Here is a 23,949-nt window from a genome sequence, read left to right as displayed (position 1 = left end):
AAGTGTCATTATGTGCCTTTAGAGAAATATAGTTGAACTAAAGCCATCTAGCATTTTTTATTAGACTCTTAATGGATTCTGCCAACAAAGTGGTATTTCTGAATGGCCTGAGGCCAGGATTAAGTGGATTTGAAGTTATTTTTTGAACTTATAATACGTGCCGAGAGCATTGAGCAATAAAATTATTTCATTTTTGATGGAGGTGGCATTTAGCGGCCTTTGCATCTAAAATCCTCAGTCTTAAAAAATGTGTCTAGATGCTGATTGGTCCATACAGTGTTCCAGTCATGTAAAATTCACTATATGTTGTAGTAACAGAACCAAAAGACCTGTTCATCACTGTACCTCGTCCAAAGCATTTTGCTATGCTAGAGATTATAACATTATATAGCTTTATGGCTCTCCTGATTTTGCCAAGTGGTTGATGTCCTCAGGGCAACATTATGTTGATCCTGGGACAACATTTCAATCAACCAATCAGATTTCAGAAATAAGTTTACAGTATGTTTCAAGTTTACGCTTATAACCAGGATTAGCTGCTTCTACACCATTGTTTTTCACTTATCATTTCACTATGATTTTAGGGTTCGGTATGGTTAGGGTTGGGGTTTGGGGTGGGTTTAGGTTTTATTTACAAAAATGTTGTCCTTGGGTCAACACAATATGTTGCCCTGAAGACATCTCTCACTTGGCAAAATCAGGCTGATGTTTATTTTTATGTTCTTTCTGGTTCTTGAATCTGATTGGCTAGGAGCCCTTACTAGCCATGATATATTCTACTGATAACATAACAGTAACCACTTCACCATTTGTATCACACCAAACACGTTTTAAACACTTGGAAGTGCATAGCGCTTTTTATATTGCCAGTCAACCACCGATGCAGTGTCCTGTCAATCAAATATTAAAGCGTGAGCGCTCTTTTGCTGTTAACTGTCATATTCGCAGAAACTTTAAAAAGAGGACACTTGCTCTGACTTTAATCGAGGATAAGAGGTACACAAACACGCAGGAGAGAGTAAGTGAGTGGAGTTCGGTTGTTCCAAGCAACCGTAAACTTCCCTCACCACAACGGAAGGCTTGCCTCTCCCCTCATTCGATTGGACAATGGAAATACACGAATGACATTGGGCACTTTTCCGCTCTAAGCACTCCTTCAAAAATGCGTTTTTCAAAAGGTGCGGCAGGTGGCAAAAAACGCAAGCTGTTCGGCGAGCATAAACAGCATGCATAACACTCACTGCCCATAGAAAATCATACACAAAAGGCGCCTGCAACTGCTATAAACGTGTATGGTGTGATCGGCCTCTAAGGGAGTTTCTACACCAAAGTTTTTAAAAACGGCTAAAAACGCCAGACACACTCCGACTCTGGGCGTTGCCAGCACTTTTTCAGCTGATCGCCTTGGTTGCTATGATAGTTCTGTTTTGTTTATCAGTCGTTGAACGATGCAGCTGTTGGTTGCTGTGATGTTTATGCCCCTCCTCCACTCTGATTGGACGGCCAAGTGAGAGTGACATTGACGAGCTGAGCGTTTCACCCAAAGTCGAACATTTTTAACTCTCGGCACTCAGCGGAGACAAAACTCACCAGCTGCTGTTTTTTTTTAAAGCATGGCGCTTTCATTGGAAACAATCGAAAACATACGCCAGCCGTCGGTTGTGCACGCTACCTAATGAGTGATCAGAATACATATGTATGTTTTGGTCGGCTGTGTTTTATTCAAATTAAACCGCAAGGACAACAAGTCGCTTAGGCATGCAGCGTGTTTGCGTGCATATGACTATAAATAAATACCAAATGGCACAAATCTACCTAAGAAAGACGAGCAGGTTTTCATTTATGTACGTGTGTGATTAAAAATTCCACTTCAACTTTGTATTTGAAGGACATGTATTATTATTCTGCGATATTTTTCTGTGCTACTGTAGCTTTATACTTAAGATATGCATGCACTTTTCCAAGGAAACTTAAAATTCGAGCCTTCAAATATTTCGGACAAATGTGCTACATTCTCTGGTCATGAAGAGCATGCCGAAAATGTCTCCTCTCATCACCCATCTTTTATTGTAAATAATAGGCAGTTGCTTCGCTCGTTTAGAGTTTGCAAATCTATTCCTGCTGCCTACTGTAACACTGTACTGTATGCCACTCAACATAACCACAAGTGACTTTTTCAGCTGCTGACCTAGTCTGGTAGAGAAGGCTAATTGTTTTATATACAATGACGACCATGTCATAGAGAGACGCCCACCCTGTCTCAAAGACACACAGCACAATCCTGCCATTATTCTTCATCTCGGCCCCAGTTGTGTTGTCGCTTGTAATGACCATTGTTTTTTTGGCGAGCTCCTACGTCTGCATTCAGAAACAATTTTTTTCAATTTACCGTTTGTCTGGCTGCATGTAGAAAACATTGTTGTAGGATTGAAGGGCATTTTTGGCATCCCATGACTGACTTGTGGTAGCTAATCATATGCTATCAGTGCGGTATGTTGATCTTTACAATAGGGTGTATCCTTTCCAAATGCTCATGCACATCTTGGGTTATTTTGTTGGAGGCTGTGACCTAGTGCTTAGCAAACATACTCCAGACAAAGCTCATGTGGGGAATGCTATGTATTTTAGATTTGTGACCCAGTCAAAACCAGCTAGTCATTTACTGTTTTCTGTATAAAATCTTGTAAAAAACATTCAGTGAGATTTAGAGATGCACTGATATCAAAATACCGCAGTGGCGTCCGGTGACTTCTTATTTCGAGGGCGCTCGATGTGAAGTTCGTCACAACATGTATGTAGCCCGTCATGTGTGTGGTTCCTTTTTTCAAAATATGTGTTCTGCATGTAAAGAGATCATGTGTGCATCACGTGTCTTGTCAAAATAAGTGCCTGCTGCAGCAGAGTCTAAAGGGTTTATGATAAAAGAGACGCTCGCGTTTGCCAGATACTCACATAATCTCATGCGTAATCAGAGTTTACTGTTAAGGGGGTCGCACACCGGACGCTCAGCGCTGCAACGTTCTAAAAAAATCGAGTACATTGTTTTCTATGAGTATACACACACCGGCGCAGACAGGTGGCGCCTGTCCGCGGCGCCCAGCTTTGACTCAGGAAGTTGCTCAAATCCCTATTGCGCCACAGAGCGCCACATAGTTTAACATTAAATAACATCATATTTGTCCCAATAAACGATTAACATTGGCTGCTAATGTATATTTTGCATTTTAAAGTAGACAATATGTGACCAGTCACGGAAAGTAGGGACACAAGTCGGATCTGGGGCATTTTGAGTTATTCACAGATTCTGAAAGTGCAGTTTCTAAGCTTTTCAATGATGTGTAACACATGGAAATCTGATAAGATATGGAGAAGTTGTGGCCATTTGAATATAGGAACTCAGAAATACTCAAACCGAGAAAATCGAGACGAAAGGGACTCTTCTTTCCAACTGGGGGAGACAATAGGGCTCATTTACATCTCATTTAGCTAAGCCATACCCCCTGTAAAGCCGTTTTGAGATACATGTTCTAGCATCATATGTAGTATTTTATGACAGAAGTCCAAATGACAACATGCAAAAATAAACATGACTTTTTACCTTTGTTGATCACAAGTCGAATTCAGTCTGTTTCAGATTATCCAATGACCATTTTGTCCACAAATGCGTATATCCGTGAAATATAGATTGTTTACATCAGATTTCGCATGAATGTCTGGTAATACAATATAATATACAATCTGAAGACTATTTACATCGTGGCGTGTAAGGGTATATGAGATTACACTCCGTTAAAAACATGAATCCGCCTTCAAAGTTTGTATTTAAAATAGTGAGGCAGTATAATAGATCATCCAAACAGCGCCTTCGAAAACGTGACGTCCTTTAGAGATGTTACCAATCGCTCGCTCGTTCCTCCATTAGCCAATAACTTCATGGAAAATATTGATAGACAAAGCATGTAGCCAATTATATAAAGAATACAACGATCTCTGTGTAACTTCTGTGTGTTTAGTTATCTCGTCAATTATGAGTAAATATTTTAAACTAATAAATATGCCTTCTCTGGACGTCATCCGATTTGCGGCGCCGCATAAAGTGAGTGAAGCGGCTGACGTACGATTCGGCTGACTGTTATTTGTTCCGCCCCAGCTTCTTTTCTTTTTCTTTTGTTTTGCGCGCCCGAGCTTTACAGTCTGGGGAGATGCACGCTATATGTTTGAAAAAAAAAAAACTTAGCAAACATGTCTGAGGAACAGGGCAGCCGCGTCACTACAGTCACGTGACTTCACGCTCGAGCCGGAAGAGAAGACAATGCTGAATAAAGTCGTAATTCTGCTATTTTCGGACCAAACTGTATTTTCGATGCTTTAACACAGTCTTACTGACCCACTGATGTCACATGGACTACTTTGATGATGTTTTTATTACCTTTCTGGACATGGAAACCGTACATAGATTTTCAATGAAGGAGATAGAAAGCTCTCGGACTAAATCTAACAATAAAACATCTTAAACTGTGTTCCGAAGATGAACGGAGGTCTTCCGAGTTTAGAACGACATAAGGGTAAGTCGTTAATTACATTACTTTAATTTTTGGGCGAACTATCCTTGTTTAGTATTTCATGCTGGTTAAATTGGGGGCGGAGGTGAAAACACAAGCTTATACAGTATGTAAATATACACAGACAATGACGTTTTTTCCCCCCGCTGCACGCTAGAATCTCTGGAAAAACAAGCCTATGTTTAACCGCAAAATGTACGCTTTTAAATATACAAAAACTGCTATCTCAAAGCATGGAGAGGCTTCTTCGTGATCTCAACTAACAGATTCTGCAATAAAACGAAAATCACAAATTTTGAAATAGAAGATAACTTTGTTTCTCATTTTCTCAAGGAAACTTGTGCTGCCGAAACTTGTGTCCCTGGTTTCCGTGACGGGTCACATATCAGACCAAGCTTGCGCTATTTAATGTGCAACTTCCAGTTTACGATCCCTCCGAGTTGTCCTAGACGCGACGCGGCGCTGAGCTGTGCGTCCAGTGTGCGACCCCCTTTAAGGGAGTGTCTTGCTTGTATTTTGTGAACGTGAGCGTCTCTTTTATTATAAACGCTTTTGACGCATGTGCAGCAGGCACTTATTTTGACAAAACACATGATGCACATGGTTCACATGACACTCCGAGACACTTATTTTGAATTAGCGCCCCTCAGATGAGCAGTCATGTGCCGCCTAGGGATGGGACGATTACCGGTTTCACGATTAACAACGATAAAATGTCTTGCACTGCAAAAAATGACTTTCTCACTTAGTATTTTTGATCTTACCGTGATTTTAGTAGTAATATCTAAAGAATTCAGTTAAATTAAGATGCTTTTTCTTGATGAAGGCATTTAAATGACCTAATGTATTGTATTCATTCACGGTAAACTTATAAGACAAATAATTTCAGGGACATGACAATATTAAATTGTGAAATTGCCCTTAAAACAAGTTCTTTTTGAAAATGTCCATCTGCCAATGGGGTGAGACAAAATGATAATATGTGAAATAACCGCGATTTTTTTTCTGGTAAACACTATAATTCAAGTAAAATGCCATACCGTCCCATCCCTAGAGCCACCATTGGCGATACCGATAGCTGATTATTCATGCTTGATTTTAAGCACAAATTCACTTAAATTGCCGATATATGGTTATATTCAGGGGTCTAAAAACTGGGATTTGTATTATGTGGGGGGTGAGGGCTCTGTAGGCCATGTTTGCTCATGACAAGCAAAACCACATCTGTGATTTAAGTGACATGATGGACCTCTGATAGGATTGGATAAGTTCTAGCTTTGAAGCTGTGCCAACAGATTGACCCAAAAATACTAAGTAAGACCTAAGCTTGCATTTTGTTGCAGTGTGACGGTCTAGTATGCCTATTGTTCCATAAGAATAATTATCATTACAACACGTGTTTGATTTACGCGTGCATTTTGAAAGACCTTTAGCCTATGTAAATCCTGCTCCAGCCAGAATCAGTTTGACGCAGGCGCACACATGCAACATAGTTATATTGCACAAGAAGGCATTAACTAAATACTGAAGATGACATGTACTGACTGTTATTCATTCACGGTAATACTTAACATTAAGACAGATTTATTTACCACAGAAATAATTTCAGGGACATGAAATATTAAATTGTCATTTTCAAAAATAAGTTATCTTTTGAAAATGTCGGACATCTACTTAAATTTTCCAAGCAAAACCATGCTTTATAATATTGGGAAAACCGTGATAACTTTGGTCACTATAATCATGATATGAAATTGCCATACCGTCCCATTCCCTAGAGCCACCACTGCGAATACCGATAGCTGATGTATTCCTTTTATATTGCATATTAAAATTAATTTAATACCTAGTTACATAAAAACTGACTAAAATACGAATACTTGAAAATGTACTTTTATGTAGAATAGTAAACCAATACTTGAAGTATGAAATGGCTTTTATTGACCAATACAGATTATTGGCCCGGATATATCGGTGCATCTCTAGTGAGAATATAACCATGCTATATCTTTAATACTAACATTAAAAAGATCATGTCAAAGATAAAATTAAAGTAAATCAAATTTGAATGGTCCTAATCTCAACATTTGATTCCGAGACTTTGGATTTCATAGGTTCACATTTATCTTCTTTACAAAGTAACAGTATTGGTATTCCGTCTTATAGTTATGACTCAGCCAAAGTCTCAGTTCTTATCAGAGGTTCAGGGCAGGTGCAGTATGTACTTTCTGTAACCATATGCAGGACGTTGTCAAATTCCAAGCGTGTCTTACATTCAAAGTGCATCTTTGAATGAGTGCATTGAACCACAAGGAAAAACCTTTCTCCACAGGGGCGCTTTTGGCTTACTTTAAATTCCCCAACATCCAAAAAATGTCTGGAATGAGGTAGTCGAGGTTGATCCTTTCAGATCCTCTCGTCCCTCTTGGGTGCCCAATAAGGGCTCCAGCTTTCACCCACAGATGATGAAGGCATTCATAATTCGACTGGTTTAGATAGAAGGAAAATCTAATGGGACAGATATAACATATTAGATCCTGAAATGTCCAAAGAATAGTACAGTATTTAATGTATAATGTAGGTCAGCTTCTATCTGAACTCTTGCTCTCTTGTCATCTCAGCACACTTGGAGAAGCTTGGGCCCAGCTGAAGAAAAGCCTGGCGGATGAAGCAGAAGTTCATCTCAAGTTCTCCTCCAAGGTACAAGGTTGCATCGGCACAGAACAGATCCTACATAACAAACTGATAACAGGACCCTTATGGTCTTGTATAGAGTCCATGATGTTATGTTTACTCTTGAAATGTTTACATACAGTAAGTTTACATTTCTTCCGCTTTGCTGGATGTTACAGTAAACATGCAGGATAGTTTTCGTACACATTAAGCGTTGTTTTCTTTATAATGTATACTTCTGGCTAGACTCACAGCTGTCTTGCTCTCTGAATAATAAATGTTACTGATAGTTTATTATTTACTAGTTCTGCACTACATGCCTACGTTTTTTAAAGTCTGTGTAAAGTCATTTCAGAGGATTGTTTCTAAACACATTGTGGTCTGGTTCAGTAATAGATTTCTAACATTTTTACCCCCGGTTTCACAGACAACTACATGTATTTAGCCCGTCGTGTGTGGCCCGTCATGTCAAAATATATAAGTTCAACGTGTCATGTGAACCATGCCAGATACTCACATAATCTCATGTGTAATATAGACAGCTGTGAGTCTAGCCAGAAGTATAAATGATATCAATGCTTAATGTGTACGAAAATGGTAAAAACATTTCTGGATCATTTTTGCACTTAAAGGACAAGTTCGGTATTTTACACTTAAAGCCCTGTTTTCAGATTGTTTATAATGAAATAGAACGGTTTTGACTGAAATTTCGATATTATGCGGCTGCCCAGAGAATTTTCGGGTGTTTGTTGTTTCACCTCCCACCTCTATAATGACTGTATAGGTGCACTGGAACAATCCTTTCCTAAAGTGCATTAAACTTTCGTTTACAAAGACGTGAAACTCACCGAGTGGTCAGGGGTGTTCACTGATATGCTCACACAAAAATCGCTGTAAAAGATTCTTTCCAACAGGTGTTTTAGCATTCGTTGTAAAGGGCTGCAGCTATCGATTCTTTTTGTAATCGATTAACGCCTCTAGCACTGATATCGATCGATTAATCGAGTAATCGGAATAAAAATTTTGTTTGTGTTTTTAAACAACCAAAACAAATAATGCCCAGTTGACGTGGCTGATAATCCGCCTTTGACAATTGCAAGAATACAAACAAAGTTCCCGGCACGGAGTAATACCGTACCTCACAGCACTATCTAATACAAGTCAAGTGGAGTGCCAACAATTAACTACGATAAAACTTGTATGGATAACAGGTTTCATGCTGTAATCTAGCACTGACATCAAAGTAAATATCTGGTTGTGTGAGCATATCAGTGAACACCTGACCGCTCGATGCAGTTTCACGTCATTTGGCTACTAACGATCTAAGTATAATATATGCATTTCTAGGAAGTGATTGTTCCCATGCACCTATGGTAACAACCCATGTGTAGAGTGTGGGAGTGTGATACAACAAACACCCGAAAATTCTCGTGTGCCAACATGCATATGATCGAAATTTCACCCCAGTCAAAACCGTTCTGTTTCATCATAAACAATCTGAAAACAGGGCTTTAAGTGTAAAATACCGAACTTGTCCTTTAATAAAGCCACATACCTTCTATGTAAAAATCAAAGAACAATTTAATAGATTATTACAATGCATTCTTTGGCACCTTTAAGGGCCGTTCACATTATAGTATAACGATAACTATAACATTAACTATATTAGCATCCACACCACCAGACTATAAAGCCAACTTTATGCTAATTCGATGGCGAGACGCAGTACTTGCGCAAATAATTTACATGAATTAAAGCTCCCGTTCTGTCTGTGATTTTGAAGTTTTGATTGTGTTTATAGTGGGCAATATGAACATGTGTTCATGTTTCATGTAGTCAAAAATAACGACATCGCTATTTATGGGATTAAAATCAGCGAATTTAGCTTATCTGTATAGCGCTTGTTTTCACTGTCGCTCAAAACAGGCAGTGGATGTCTTCCTTAGTTTTATCAATGATCCCTCCTTCAGAACATACGTATCGAGTTCTGATTGTGTACATTTGTTTAGCTCCGCCATCGCTGTGATTCGATACGCAGCTATGATGTGCTTAGCAGAGCCGTTTGAGCCAAAGCTGGTGACTGAATCAGTATCTCGGCGCGTGTAGTGCGCGGAGTTTAGTCAACAGAACTGTTTTACTCGACGTCATTGAAAGCAGGAAATAGAGGGCTGTAGTAACTCGATGAACCGTTTCAGCCCTAGTTCGTAAACTTGTAGGACCTATTTTTCCAAACGCCTCACGCCCGTATATTCTATCCGCTGAGAGCTTGAATAATATACTCCAGCCCAGTTGGCAGTGAACTTTGAGCTTTATACAAACAACATTCCCGGCGCGGAGTAATTTATGCTATTATAGCAACATTACTAATACTAACTAGGAGTTTACAAAAATGGTATCAGGAAGAACCTGTGACCTTTAATATTGCATATTTCTTGTGTGAGCATATCAGTGAACACTTTGTACCACTCGGTGAGTTTCACATGTCAGTAAATGAAATATGCATTTTAGGAAGGATTCTTGCTGCATTTATGCAGCGGCTATTGTACCCGCAGGTGGGAGTCCTCAACATCGATATGTCGAAATTTTGTCAAAACCGTTCTATTTCATCATAAACAATCTGAAAACTAGGGCTTTAGGTGTAATCGAATATCTTACCTTTTGGTTAAGTTAGTGTTGTAGAATAAAGACCTCAGCAATGATCTTCTCCACAGTTTTAAAAATTTCAAATGTGCGTGCAATTTAACAGATTATTACGAATGGATTCTTTGGCACCTTGACTGTCACATTAGTTTATCGTTTATCAATTGGGGATAACTATAATCGCTCAGAAAGTAGCATCCACACCACCAGACTATCGTTCCTTTTATCTTTATGGTTATAGTGGTGGTGTGAGACTCTGCAGTACTTCTCTTTAAAATGAAATGATTACATGAATTAAAACGATATTTCTTTTAATAGTTATATTTACCATTATAATGTGACTGGCCCTTTACACATGTCATTTACACTTAAAAAATGTTGTGTTATTTTCAACCCGCATTTACAGCGGTCAAAACCAGGGACGCACTGTCACTCAACATCGATGCATTTTGTAATCTCTAACCTATACTTGGTTTGTATAATCGGATTAGGTTTGTACCTTTTTTTGGTGTAGGATGTTAATGTTGTATCAGACCTTAGCAATGTTCCCCACAGTTTTATTTCAAATGTGCCCACATCCTTAAAGAGTAACTAAACCCTTAACCAACTGTCATTGGTTTATCGTTAATGATCTGTAAGAAAGTGATGCTTTATTAGTGCTGTTCATTGATCTTTATGGTTATAGTTGTTGTGAACTCTGCTATTTGGATATACAAGTGTTTCAATACTACAATAGTTATGGTGTACCATTATAACGTCTGAGTGCTGCCCTCTTACAGGTTGACACGGTGGCTACTGCAGTTGAATTTTCCTATTGGATGTTGGGTCCAAAAAGTAACTCGTGACGTAAGCAGGTTCAAGCTCACCACGCCCTTGTTACGATCTCACCACATGCTTGGTACGGAGCTTAGGTTCGTCCCCTTTATCTCCGTGTGTAGGATCTGCCCACTTTTCTTGCATTTTATCAAATATTGCCAGTGGGTGGAGTCCCCCAAGCTCTGACCAGGGGTTTAGTTACGCTTTAACTAGTTGCTAGAACAAGTTCCTGTAGCTCAGTTGGTAGAGCATTGCGTTACCAGCACAAAAAGTTGTGTGTTTGATTCCCAGAGTACACACATGCGTTCAAAGAATACCACGCATGCACTGTAAGTTGCTTTGGATGTTTCTGAGATGTCTAAAATGAATAACGCTTTCTGTTTTTTTAGCTTCAGAGCGAGGTGGAAAAGCCTCTCTTGACATTTCGGGAAAACTTTAAAAAAGACATGAAAAAAGTGGACCACCAAATGGCCGACGTCAGGAAGCAGCTAGCCATTCGATACTCTGCCGTAGAGAAGGTGAAGTATTGTCAGTGTATTCTTTAGATGTATCATGGTGGATTGTGTTTTTCACAGTACTGTATCAAGAAGGTTTGTAATGTTTCTGTGTCATGAATACGTGGCCATATTTAGTCTTCCGTAGTCCAGCCAATCCAGTCATTTGCCTGCTCTTCTAAAGTTACAGGGATTTTTCTCATGCATTATTAAAAATCCTCCATGTTTTCTGAAGCAGTGGACCATTTCCTGTCTCTGAAGTCCATTGGGGTTCTATAAATAATCTCTTGCCCTTGCCCTTCACACTATTGACCTTCTCATTGAGCATTTACTCCTCTGGGCCGCTACTAAACAAACAGAAAATTTAAGCTGCTCTATTTTTTAAAAGGATAACGCCCAAAATGAACAATTCAAGTCAGCATGTTTTATGTTTTGGCAAACCCATATGACTGTTTGGTTACACTTTTAGTAACATTAGTTAATGCATTAGTTTATGCATAAACTTACAATAAACAATACCTCTACACATTTTTAAAAAACTACAGGATATGCTTATTGTTAGATCATGTTAGCTAATGCATTTACTAATGTTAACAAATACAACGTTATTGTATTACATACCTTACTTACACATTAGTTATTGCATTAGCTAACATGAACTAACAAAAAACAATACATCTACATTTTTGAATCTTAGTTCATGTTAATTTCAGAAATTTAAAGGGGTCATTTCTCAATTTTTAAGATGTCAAATAAATCTTTGGTGTCCCCAGAGTACATATTTGAAATTTTAGCTCAAAATACCAAATAGATAATTTATTATTACATGTTAAAAACTTTATAGGTGTAAGCAAAAATGCAAATGAGCTGATGAAATGTTTTTTTTAGCATTAAATGCAAATAATGTTCTGTTTCTGTAATAAAAACCAAGTTTCAACAAAGTTTGGAGATAATTTATCAATATGCAATTTAAAACTTAATTGACTATCCAATATAATGCCCTGATATTTATAACTCATAACACATTCCATTTTAGTTCCTTGCGATGATAAAATATCAGGAAAATTATTTTGTTCAACTTTAGAGGTTGAAAACATCATTAATTTAGTCTTATCTATATTTAAAACCAGCTTAAGTTGACAGAGGCGAGACTGAACAGTATTAAATGCTGACGGTAAATGTTGAAGTGCTTGTGAAGCTGATGAGGCAAAACAATAAATAACAGTAACATCTGCATAAAGATACTTTACACAAATAGTCTTCAGAATGTTGTCACAAATATTTTTTTATGTATAACGAAAATAAAATAGGTCCCAAAACCGACCCCTGAGGGACACCATTTGAAACTGACAGAACAGATGACAGATGATACAATATTTTACAAGACCACAGACTGTTTTCTCCCTGATAGATATTCAGCAAACCAATTTGGCAGACCAACAGTGGCAAGTCTTTTCAATAGGATGCCATGATCAACTGTGTCAAAAGCCTTTGATAAATCAAGGAAAAGAGATGAACAAATTTGTTTACCATTTAAAGCAGTAGTTATATCACTAAGCACTTTCATTGCGGCAGTAACGGTACTATGTTGTTTTCTAACTTAAACATAGAAAAATTCAGATTTTCATGATATGTCCTCTTTAAAATCTGTAGTTGATGCACAAATAACTAACATTAACAACTGTATTAGAATTACGAAACTTAAGATACATAGATACTACAGTATATTTGTCAATAAATCAACATTTCTATGTTTATTTATATGGAGAACATTTCAAATTGCCGTGGTTTATTTATTATTAGAAACTAGAAACATATATACCATTGAAGCTTCTTATCATCCACATTATTACAGAAAAACAGATGAAATGTATTCAGAAACATCTGGACCACTGCATGCTCTTCAGCATATTCTACCTGATTGAATTTTAGATTGAATAAAACACATTGAAGACATCATGCTAATCTAATGTCTTTTATTCATACATGCCCAAAGGCACGCAAAGCGCTCGCAGACCGGCAGAAAGACCTAGAGTTCAAAACCCAGCAGCTGGAGATGAAGCTGAGCTCCAAGATCGAGGAGGACATAAAGAAAGCTCGCAGGAAATCCACACAGGCAGGTCAGTGGCATCATCCAAATTGATCTTGCAATGCTGTTATTTTCCACCGAAGTCATGTGTCTTGTCATGGGGGCTGCGCGGTCATCTTCTTCCTATAGATCAGCTGGTAGAGCATTGCGTTAAGAGCCTAAAAGTCGTTGTAGGTTCAATCCAAAGACATACTGATGAAAATATGTACCTTAAGCCGCTTCGGATAAAAGCATCTGCTAGATACATAAATGTATATCTTCTTAAACCAATTCTTGTATGGCTATTGTAAACATCATATAATATAGAAAAGATTGTTTACAATAGCTTATCATACCATGCAAGAATAGTTAGATTTTCTTCTGAGCCAGCGATAGTTTTAGTATGTGAGAACATGAGATTTCAGTGAATGATACATACAGTAGGATTACAGTCCAGATGGTTGACGTCACAGTCACATGAGGTTAAATGCACGCTGTGAGTGAGAACATCTGGTCTTTTATGAGACATTTCTGAAAAAGAGGATTTTTGTGTTTATAAAAGTTCATGAGACATCTCTATAAAAGTCTTTTCAACTAGATTTGCTTTAACATTGGACACCACACTGTGACCCAATACAGCACCAAAATTGTTTACTGTATAGAAGTAACTTAAACTATGTATTGAAACATTGCCATAGGTTGCATAGGCCCAGCAATGTGTAAAAATCATTTTAAGACATAAGTCATACAACTTATGTTGTTGTCTGCAGATTTATTTTTGTACTTTAACTTCACAAATAGCATGAAACTAAACACATAAATATTTTCTCCCCATTTAAAGTTGATAAGTCTACTTATGTTGTTATCCTAGCAGGAGGATATGGTTAGTTGCACTTCATTATTTACATCTAGCATTGCTTTTCAACTGTCTGTGAGCTAAAAGTAGTTACCAATGAAGTAAAGTTGAGTTTGAGTTTGGTGTCATCTAGTGGTATATTTTTTTAACCAGAATAGATTTTACTTAAACAGGTTCTAGCCACATGAAAAGTCATGATTATTTACAATTTATACAAAGTGATTGAAGATTTACATATAAAGTTTCAAATTGGTTTTGGTTATACCACGTGTAACACAAATTCTGTAACCGCAGGAGATGACCTGATGCGATGTGTTGACCTCTATAATCAGTCCCAGTCCAAGTGGTTTGAAGAGATGGTCACCACAAGTCTGGTAAGCCCGAGTGCATCACCAAAACATTCAGATACACTAAGCATCTTATATTAAAGGGCACATATAATGTGAAATCCACTTTTACGTGTTTTGGACATACGTGTGTTGGCAGTGTGTGAACACAACCACCCTACAAAGAAAAAAATCCAACCTCTCCTACTTTTTTAAGATGTCATTTTGATTCTCTTGTTAATGTGATGTCACACTGATAAAGCCACACCCACAGCCACTGACTGACAGTCCTGTAGTGAGTTGTACACTGTCTGTCATATCTTAATAGTGATATTTCAGACTGTATTCACAGGAATCACAAGTGATAGCGCTCACTGTCTCGTTTTCTAAGGGAGTAAAGAGCAGTAGCTCGTTTGTATTTAAAGGATTAGTCAATTTTCTTAAAAAAAAAAATCAGATAATTTACTCACCACCATGTCATCCAACATGTTGATGTCTTTCTTTGTTCAGTTGAGATGAAATTATGTTTTTTTTAGGAAAACATTCCAGGATTTTTCTCATTTTGATGGACTTTGGTGGACCCCAACACTTGGCAGTTTTGGTGCAGTTTCAAATTGCAGTTTCAGGGTACTCTAAACGATCCCAAACGAGGCATAAGGGCAAGAAAGGTGAAGAATATGTACTTTTGAACCACAACTTCTCGTCTATCTCCGTTCATGTGACGAGCCAGCGCGACCTCACATAATACATCATCACGTCAAGAGGTCACGGATGATGTCACAGTGTTTACAAGTTTGAAGAAAGATGATCGTTCCGACGTGGTTGTATGTGGAATGAAAATAATTAATGTCTTTGTGGTAGTTTATTGTTTAAAATGGTCCGCAAATGTGTGTTTCATATATATAACACGTGACCTTTCCACGGCATTACGCAAATACGTGAGGTCGCGCTGTAACATCACAGGACCGAATATAGACGAGAAGTTGTGGTTTAAAAGTGCATATTTTTTATTTTTCTTGTCAAAAATGACAATCGGTTCGCTAGATAAGACCCTTATGCCTCATTTGGGATCGTTTAGAGTCTTTTGAAACTGCAATTTTAAACTGCATTAAAACTGTTAAGTGTTGGGGTCCATTAAAGTCCATTAAAATGAGAAAAATCCTGGAATGTTTTCCTCAAAAAACATCATTTCTTCTCGACTGAACAAAGAAAGACATCAATATTTTGGATGACATGGTGGTGAGTAAATTATCTGAATTTTTTTTAAGAAAATTGACTAATCCTTTAAAGGGCACCCAAATCGGGCATTTTGAACATGCTATAAAAAATGATCTGTGGGTTATATTGAGCTTCACAGACACATTCTGGGCACACCTGAGACTTATCTTGAAAGAATTGGCATAATATGTGCGAAGTGCAAAATAAATATGTAGTGTGTCATCAATAAGTTTAATTAACTTCTTGATTTGATATGTTTGGATTTTTCATACTGAGTGTGACAGACTGCAAGATATATTGAAATGATAAAAATATCACCATATGCATACTGCAGTGTTATGCAATAACGAATGATTTCAATAGCAGGCAAACAAATCATGTGAGGAAGGACAATAAGAGATGAACTAATAAATAAAGTTCCCAAATGGGTTAATAACATTCCATGTCAGTTGTGGGACATATAAATAAGTAGGCTGATCATTAGGACATTAAATTTAAATTATTAGTCATTTTCCTTTAGCATCTATCTTGTCATCAAACATTAAAAAAGGCTGCATTATGTATGTAACTGTAATTCTGACATTTCTACATTTGTTTCAGCATTATACATGAATTAAGACAAGGACAATTTCTGGCATGTCGTTTATTGCCAAACAACTTAAACAAATGTTTTTATTAGAAAAAGAATACTGTGCTATTTCCAGATAATTTTGTTTGTATGTGTCCTGTCAAGAACAGAAAGATTGTTCGCTTGCTTTTTGAAACGCGTCTCTTCGTGTATGCACTTTTGAGTGCACTTAAACACACGCGCGCACACATACGGAGGACGAATTCCAAACGGCGCTTCGGGAAGAAGATGCAGCATAAACAGTTGCTCCACATAAAGTGGAAATTACGTTGTTTTTCAGTGTTTTATTCGCCAAATGTATTTTAATGGACTACAGTATGAAACACAGTAGCGCAACTCTCTCTCAAGTTTATACATCAAGAGTTCTGATCTTTGAAGGGCATAGGGATAATCACGTTTGATTGGAGTTGGGCTTGAGTAGGCTACTTGCTGGTGGCAAGCTTCTCATTTCTCTAATAAGTCAACGACGACCGGAAGTGAACTTCACCGAGTCATATTGCAAAAAATGACGTTATTAACCGGTTACCATTATTTTAAATAAACGATTTTGTTCCGGAACATTTATTTTTTTGAAAGTTTCTGGTTTCGTTTCTGTACCTTGCAAAGCATTAAAAGTTTTTTGGTTTTTGTTTTCGTTCTGTGAACCTGTTCAAAGCCTTGCTTTTTGCATATTTCATGGGTAAAATGTTGCATGTTGCTTTGGATAAAAGCGTCAGCCAAATGCATAAAAGTTAATGCGTATTGAGTTTTCCCTTTAATATCTTGCAGTCATAATGATGTTTTTTATTCATTTTGGACATTTGATAAATAAGCCTTGGACTCGCTGACATTCAAGTTACAGAACAAAATTATCTACACTTTCAGAAGTTGTCATTGGAAGTGACAGTTTATTTCATTTTGGTACAGATATTTACCTTTGAGGGACCAATATGCACCTCTTACAAAGTAAAAAAGTACCGCCTCAACGACAACTTTTGTACCTTCCTGTACCTATATTTTTGAGTGTATAAACCTAATTTTTGTCTAATGTCACTTCTTTCGAAATCGCCAGGAGCTTGAAAGGTTGGAGGTGGAGCGTGTAGAGATGATCAGACAACACCTGCGTCAATATACGACGTTACGGCACGAGACAGACATGTTTAACCAAAGCGTGAGTAAAGCCAATCCAGACTTGTTTATAAAAATAAACCTAATTAATGCAGATCATGAGCAATGACGGCCCACTTTTTCATGTCCAGACTGTCGAGCCGGTGGACAAACTGCTTCAGAACGTGGACCCTGCCAGGGATCGAGAGCTGTGGGTGAAGGAACACAAGACGGGAGAGGTGAGACCAGTGGACATGGAGATTTAAACCAGTGCAGCTTCTCCAGGGTCTTCAATCATCCAGGGGACATTGGTCTGAAAGGCCATATGGAAGACATGGCGTTTTTAAAGGAGAAACTGCTCACTGGACTAAGAGAAAGAGCGCCCTCTGTCATTTGATTGTTGCAACCTGGAGCTGAGATTTGGCTTTCCAAAGGAACCTCTGCAGGGTGGATACCATAATCCTCCCACAAATTTGACCAAGTGAAACTTTTGAAAGGAGAATAAAGAGAATGTGTAAATATCGACTGAAATTTGACTCAGGAGAACAGATGCTATGTAATAATCCATAAAGTCGTTATCTACTGTTGCAATCATATCATTAGTATTTAATCTTGATTGTCAAGCATAGTGAGTTTATAATGCTATTTAAATTTGTACTAATATATAAATGCTGCTGTTGTAAAATGCATACAGATATTACAGCTGTTTTAAATGCAATGAACTTAACATGGCTTATGGATAACACATTTGTCTTAGGTTCACCCTTTAGTATGCAAAATTATGCAGGTACATGATATGCAGTCCCAACATCAATAATTTATTATTAAAGAGACAAAATTGAATAAAAAAAGGTATTCAGAGACCGACTGGTATTATATGAATTATCAGTGATCTGCTCTTCCGAGGAGGCAAGAAAGCTAAAAGTGTCTTCAGGGTGTCATGTGTGTGGCTCATCATGTCAAAATGTGTGTTCAGGGTGTCGTGTGTGACTCATCATGTCAAAATATGTATTCAGAATGCATCGTGTGTGTAGCTCATCATGTCAAAATGTGTTTGGTGCGTCATGTGTGTTGCTCGTCATGTCAAAATATGTGTGCGGCTGGTCATGTCAAAATGTGTTCGGTGCATCATGTGTGTGACTCATCATGTCAAAATGTGTTTGGTGCGTCATGTGTGTTGCTCGTCATGTCAAAATATGTGTGCGGCTCGTCATGTCAAAATATGTGTGTTGCTCGTCATGTCAAAATGTGTTCGGTGCGTCATGTGTGTGACTCATCATGTCAAAATATGTGTTCAGGGTGTCATGTGTGTGACTTGTCATGACAAAAAATGTTTTCAGGGTGTCGTGTGTGTTACTCATCATGTCAAAATATGTGTTCGGGTGTCGTGTGAGCCTTGCATGTCCAAATATGTGTTCAAGGTGTCATGTGTGACTCATCATGTCAAAATATGTGTGCGGCTCGACATGTCAAAATATGTTTGGTGCGTCATGTGTGTGACTCATCATCTCAAAATGTATTTGGTGCGTCATTTGTGTGACTCATCATGTCAAAATGTATTTGGTGCGTCATTTGTGTGACTCATCATGTCAAAATGTGTTCGGTGTGTCATGTGTGTTGCTTGTCATGTCAAAATATGTGTGCGGCTCGTCATGTCAAAATGTGTTCAGTGTGTCATGTGTGTGACTCATCATGTCAAAATATGTGTTCGGGTGTCATGTGGGCCTTGCATGTCAAAATATGTGTTCAAGGTGTCGTGTGTGACTCATCATGTCAAAATATGTGTTCGGGGTGTCGTGTGACTTGTCATGTCAAAATATGTGTGCGGCTCGTCATGTCAAAATTTGTTCGGTGCGTCTTGTGTGACTCATCATGTCAAAATATGTTTGGTGCGTCGTGTGTGACTCATCATCTCAAAATGTATTTGGTGCATCATTTGTGCGACTCATCATGTCAAAATGTGTTCAGTGCATCATGTGTGTGACTCATCATGTCAAAATATGTGTTCGGGTGTCATGTGGGCCTTGCATGTCAAAATATGTGTTCAAAGTGTTGTGTGCGGCTCGCCATGTCAAAATTTGTTCGGTGCGTCATGTGTGACTCATCATGTCAAAATATGTGTTCGGGTGTAGTGTGTGACTTGTCATGCCGAAATATGCGTGTTGCTTGTCATGTTAAAATGTGTGTGGCTCGTCATGTCAAAATGTGTTCGTTGCGTCATGTGCATCATGTCAAGATATGTGTTCAGGGTGTTGTGTGTGGCTTGTAATATGTGTTCAGTACTTCTTGGAAACCTATGTGCATCGCATGTCATGTCGGAATACGTGTCTGCTGCATACGCATCAAAAGGGTTTATGATAAAAGAGACGCTCACGTCTCGCAAGACACTAACTTACCACTAAACTCTGATTTCACAGGAGATTAAGCGAGCATCTCTTTTATCATAAACCCTTACGAAGCGTCTGTAGTGTTTTGACATGACACGCAATGCACAAAAGGTTCACATGATGCGCCAAACACATTTTTTAACATGACACGCAATGCACAAAGGTTCACATGACGCGCCCAAAACATATTTTGACATGACATGCAATGCCCAAAAGTTTCACATGACGCGCCAAACACATATTTTGACATGACACGCAATGCACAAAAGGTTCACATGACGCGCCAAACACATATTTTGACATGACACGCAATGCACAAAGGTTCACATGACGCGCCCAAAACATATTTTGACATGACACACAATGCACCAAAGGTTCACATGACGCGCCAAACACATATTTTGACATGACACGCAATGCACAAAAGGTTCACATGACGCGCCAAACACATATTTTGACATGACACGCAATGCACAAAAGGTTCACATGACGCGCCAAACACATATTTTGACATGACACGCAATGCACAAAGGTTCACATGACGCGCCAAAAACATATTTTGACATGACACGCAATGCACAAAAGGTTCACATGACGCGCCAAACACATATTTTGACATGACACGCAATGCACAAAAGGTTCACATGACGCGCCAAACACATATTTTGACATGACACGCAATGCACAAAGGTTCACATGACGCGCCAAAAGCATATTTTGACATGACACGCAATGCACAAAGGTTCACATGACGCGCCAAACACATATTTTGACATGACACGCAATGCACAAAGGTTCACATGATGCGCCAAACACATTTTTTAACATGACACGCAATGCACAAAGGTTCACATGACGCGCCCAAAACATATTTTGACATGACATGCAATGCACAAAAGGTTCACATGACGCGCCCAAAACATATTTTGACATGACACGCAATGCACAAAGGTTCACATGACGTGCCAAAAACATATTTTGACATTACACGCAATGCACCAAAGGTTCACATGACGCGCCAAAAACATATTTTGACATGACACGCAATGCACAAAGGTTAACATGACGCGCCAAACAATTTTTTTGACATGACACACAATGCACCAAAGGTTCACATGACGCGCCAAAAACATATTTTGACATGACACGCAATGCACAAAGGTTCACATGACGCGCCAAACACATTTTTTGACATGACACACAATGCACAAAGGTTCACATGACGCGCCAAACACATTTATTGACATGACACGCAATGCACAAAGGTTCACATGACGCGCCAAACACATTTTTTGACATGACACAATGCACAAAGGTTCACATGACGCGCCAAAAACATATTTTGACATGACACGCAATGCACAAAAGGTTCACATGACGCGCCAAACACATATTTTGACATGACACGCAATGCACAAAGGTTCACATGACGCGCCAAACACATATTTCGACATGACACGCAATGCACAAAGGTTCATATGACGCACGAAACACATATTTTGACATGATGATCCGCACACAAGACGATGTTTTGACGAGTTTCACGTTCGTGCCTCCTCGGAAAAGAAGTCATGAGCCGCCACTGTGAATTATATGAGTATTGATTATTTGTTTATAACTTTACAGATGCTCATAGTCAATGGTATGCTCACACAACAGCAAAATACAATTTTCAGTCCTGTTCAGAGTGCTGATTGTAGTACAGTTTTGTTTATACACAGTTTGGTTGTGAAAGACATTGACAACGTCTGATTCAAATAGTTCAGAATAAATATGAAGTCTTACCTTGTAATGCAGACATTATATGCGATCATGCCCGTGAAAACCTAGCTAAAGTCATTTTTTGTGATTTTGTTTTCTACATAAAGTCAAACTATATAATGTAAAGAATTTTCTGTGAAAATATAACCTTTATATCTTTAATATTGACTGATGAGTAAGGTCAGAGGTCAAAGATTGAAATCAGTGTAAAATGTGGTCAAAATTTGATGCTCCTAATCACATTAACCTGGATTTCACATTATTTAAGAGTCACACCTATTAGCAAACATGCTATCAATCTCAAATTCGAACTATTTTTGTCTCTAAGCACTACACTGTAATGGACTCAGGGGTTAAATCACATAATTATAGTCTATTAACAAAAAGATCCCATGTGATGTTATTTTCTGTTCATTCATCTACGGTAGGCTGGTTTCAAACAATCATTGTAATTATTTAAATTTAGTAGTTTCCCCTAAAGAATATTTACTGAACAGGACAAAACCATCATTACAAACTGTGTATAAAGAGGTAAAAAGGTACAAATAATATATTAAAAATTATTTTGCACAGTGCTTATTTTTGTACCAAAACAATAACACATTTTTTAAATATAGTCTTTAAGACATTTTAACTGGATTTCATTGTTTATTAGAAACTTTTTATACAGTAACTATCATTTGCCAAACAACCATTTTATGTATTTGAACTAATTCCCTATTTTTTCTGCACAGTGCCCTCCATAAGTACCACAGTAAAGGCAAATGCTCTGTTTGACATTTGTAAGTTGAATATGAAGCAAAAGTACAGAATGTAACATTTTATATTTCACAAACATGCCTTTCCAACAAAGAACAACAACCTTGCATCCTGACTTATGGAGGGCGCTGTATGTTCATGCTTAAACGTGCAAATATTTCTTACTCTGTATTATATAACAATGCAAATGAAGAATAACATCCAGTTAATGTGCTTTCTGTAATACAAATGACATTAAATGTAATGTTCAATTACAGTAAATAGGATTTATTGTTTGCACTGTTTATATTGTTCATCTGTTGCTATCTCAATAAATACAAAACTAATGCAAACATACAGTAACATTACTGAGCAAATGAACTTCATCTTATAAATGTATATTCATTTCTAATAATTTGAAACTATTTTTCTGTGTATTCTGGAGCATGATTTAATATTTATTTGATGATAATTTGAAGTGTATGTAAACTTATCCCGCTTCTTGTGTGTAATTGGATGCCCATTTGGATGTCTATAAATATATCGTGAGAGGTTTCTTACAAAATCAATCAAACATTTGATCCTTACAATATAGTATAATTGAGAATATCATGGGAGGGATACAAAAAGTGATACTCATTTCTTGATGAATAATTAAAATATTATGGACACATTGACAAAACTAAATAGTACATAGATATGTGTGTTTAGGATTAAAACAAGATATAGCATAGTGTCTCCATATTGGACGATTTTTAAGGTTTCTAATCAATCATCAGTTTCTTGATTGAATTCAGATATGTGGGAATAAGAGAGGTGAGAGTCTCATCATCATCATCAGGGATCTTCTCTCCGCGCCCCTCTGACCCCACAGAACTGGGTGATCTTATGAGCCCTGGATAGGGAGTGCTGTACCCCTGTAATTCAAAGACAAACCACTGCATGTCAGCTCAACAATTTGACAGAGATGACAAAAGCTTATTTAAATCAAACAATGAAGTGTGCAGTGTAAAACAAGGCTCGGTTTTTTGTCCGAAATATCCCCTTATACCCTCATTCATTATTCCCTACATTATTCCACTAATATAGTTCACTCAATAATGTACACATTTTATTTCGGACATCACTAAAAATTGATATTTCTTTAAATAGTGCACCATTTATAGTGATAGTTCACCCAATAATGAAAATAATGTCATTAATGACTCACCCTCATGTCGTTCCAACCTCGTAAGACCTCGTAAGAAACACAGTTTAAGATGTTTCATATTTAGTCCGAGAGCTTGTTGACCCTTCATTGAAAATCTATGTATGGTATACTGTCCATGTCCAAAAAGGTAATAAAAACATCATCAAATTAGTCCATGTGACATCAGTGGGTCAGTTAAAATGTGTGGAAGCATCGAAAATACATTTTGGTCCAAAAATAACTTTATTCAGCATTGTCTTCTCTTCCTCATCTGTTGAGAAGCGCATGCGTGAGACTAAAGTCACGTGACTGCAGTGATGCGGATGACGTATGACGCGGCTGACGTGTTATCTGGTGCGCCCCAGACGGGTTTTTTTTTTGTGCACCCAGGCTTTGTTTACAGTCTGAGGGAGACGCATGCTGTAAGTTTGGAAAAAAAAAACTTTGCGAACATGTCTGAGGATAACACGTCATCTGCGTCACTGCAGTCACGTGACTTTAGTCTCG

At 37.9% G+C, this 23,949-nt stretch overlaps 2 protein-coding genes across 6 annotated transcripts in view; one reads left to right on the top strand and one right to left on the bottom strand.

Annotated features, from left to right (window-relative positions):
* The window catches only part of LOC129421034 (growth arrest-specific protein 7), an 80,425-nt gene extending 57,786 nt beyond the window's left edge, over positions 1 to 22,639 (top strand). Inside the window, exons 9-15 of one of the 2 annotated variants that reach the window (XR_012369211.1) lie at positions 7,184 to 7,262; positions 11,081 to 11,209; positions 13,182 to 13,305; positions 14,404 to 14,483; positions 17,333 to 17,431; positions 17,520 to 18,788; positions 19,119 to 22,639. Coding sequence is in view for 1 of the 2 variants with exons in the window: in XM_055176310.2 (XP_055032285.1) it covers positions 7,184 to 7,262; positions 11,081 to 11,209; positions 13,182 to 13,305; positions 14,404 to 14,483; positions 17,333 to 17,431; positions 17,520 to 17,633 (625 nt within the window). In the remaining variant the exon portion in view is untranslated. Of the gene's footprint in view, positions 1 to 7,183; positions 7,263 to 11,080; positions 11,210 to 13,181; positions 13,306 to 14,403; positions 14,484 to 17,332; positions 17,432 to 17,519 lie in introns of both variants that reach the window. The other variant, XM_055176310.2, reaches the window with a different exon arrangement.
* The window catches only part of LOC129420917 (putative uncharacterized protein MYH16), an 85,431-nt gene continuing 83,811 nt past the window's right edge, over positions 22,330 to 23,949 (bottom strand). For all 4 annotated transcript variants that reach the window (XM_055176081.2, XM_055176083.2, XM_073866626.1 and 1 more), the window contains one exon: positions 22,330 to 23,170. In XM_055176081.2, coding sequence (XP_055032056.2) covers positions 23,018 to 23,170 — 153 coding nt within the window. In that variant the 3' untranslated portion in view covers positions 22,330 to 23,017. The remainder of the gene's footprint in view (positions 23,171 to 23,949) is intronic.

This window comes from Misgurnus anguillicaudatus, chromosome 4, assembly GCF_027580225.2.
Source record: "Misgurnus anguillicaudatus chromosome 4, ASM2758022v2, whole genome shotgun sequence".
In the NCBI taxonomy this organism is placed as follows: Eukaryota; Metazoa; Chordata; class Actinopteri; order Cypriniformes; family Cobitidae; genus Misgurnus; species Misgurnus anguillicaudatus.
Note: the sequence above shows the minus strand (reverse complement) of the source record. Positions and strands in the feature narration are given on the sequence as shown.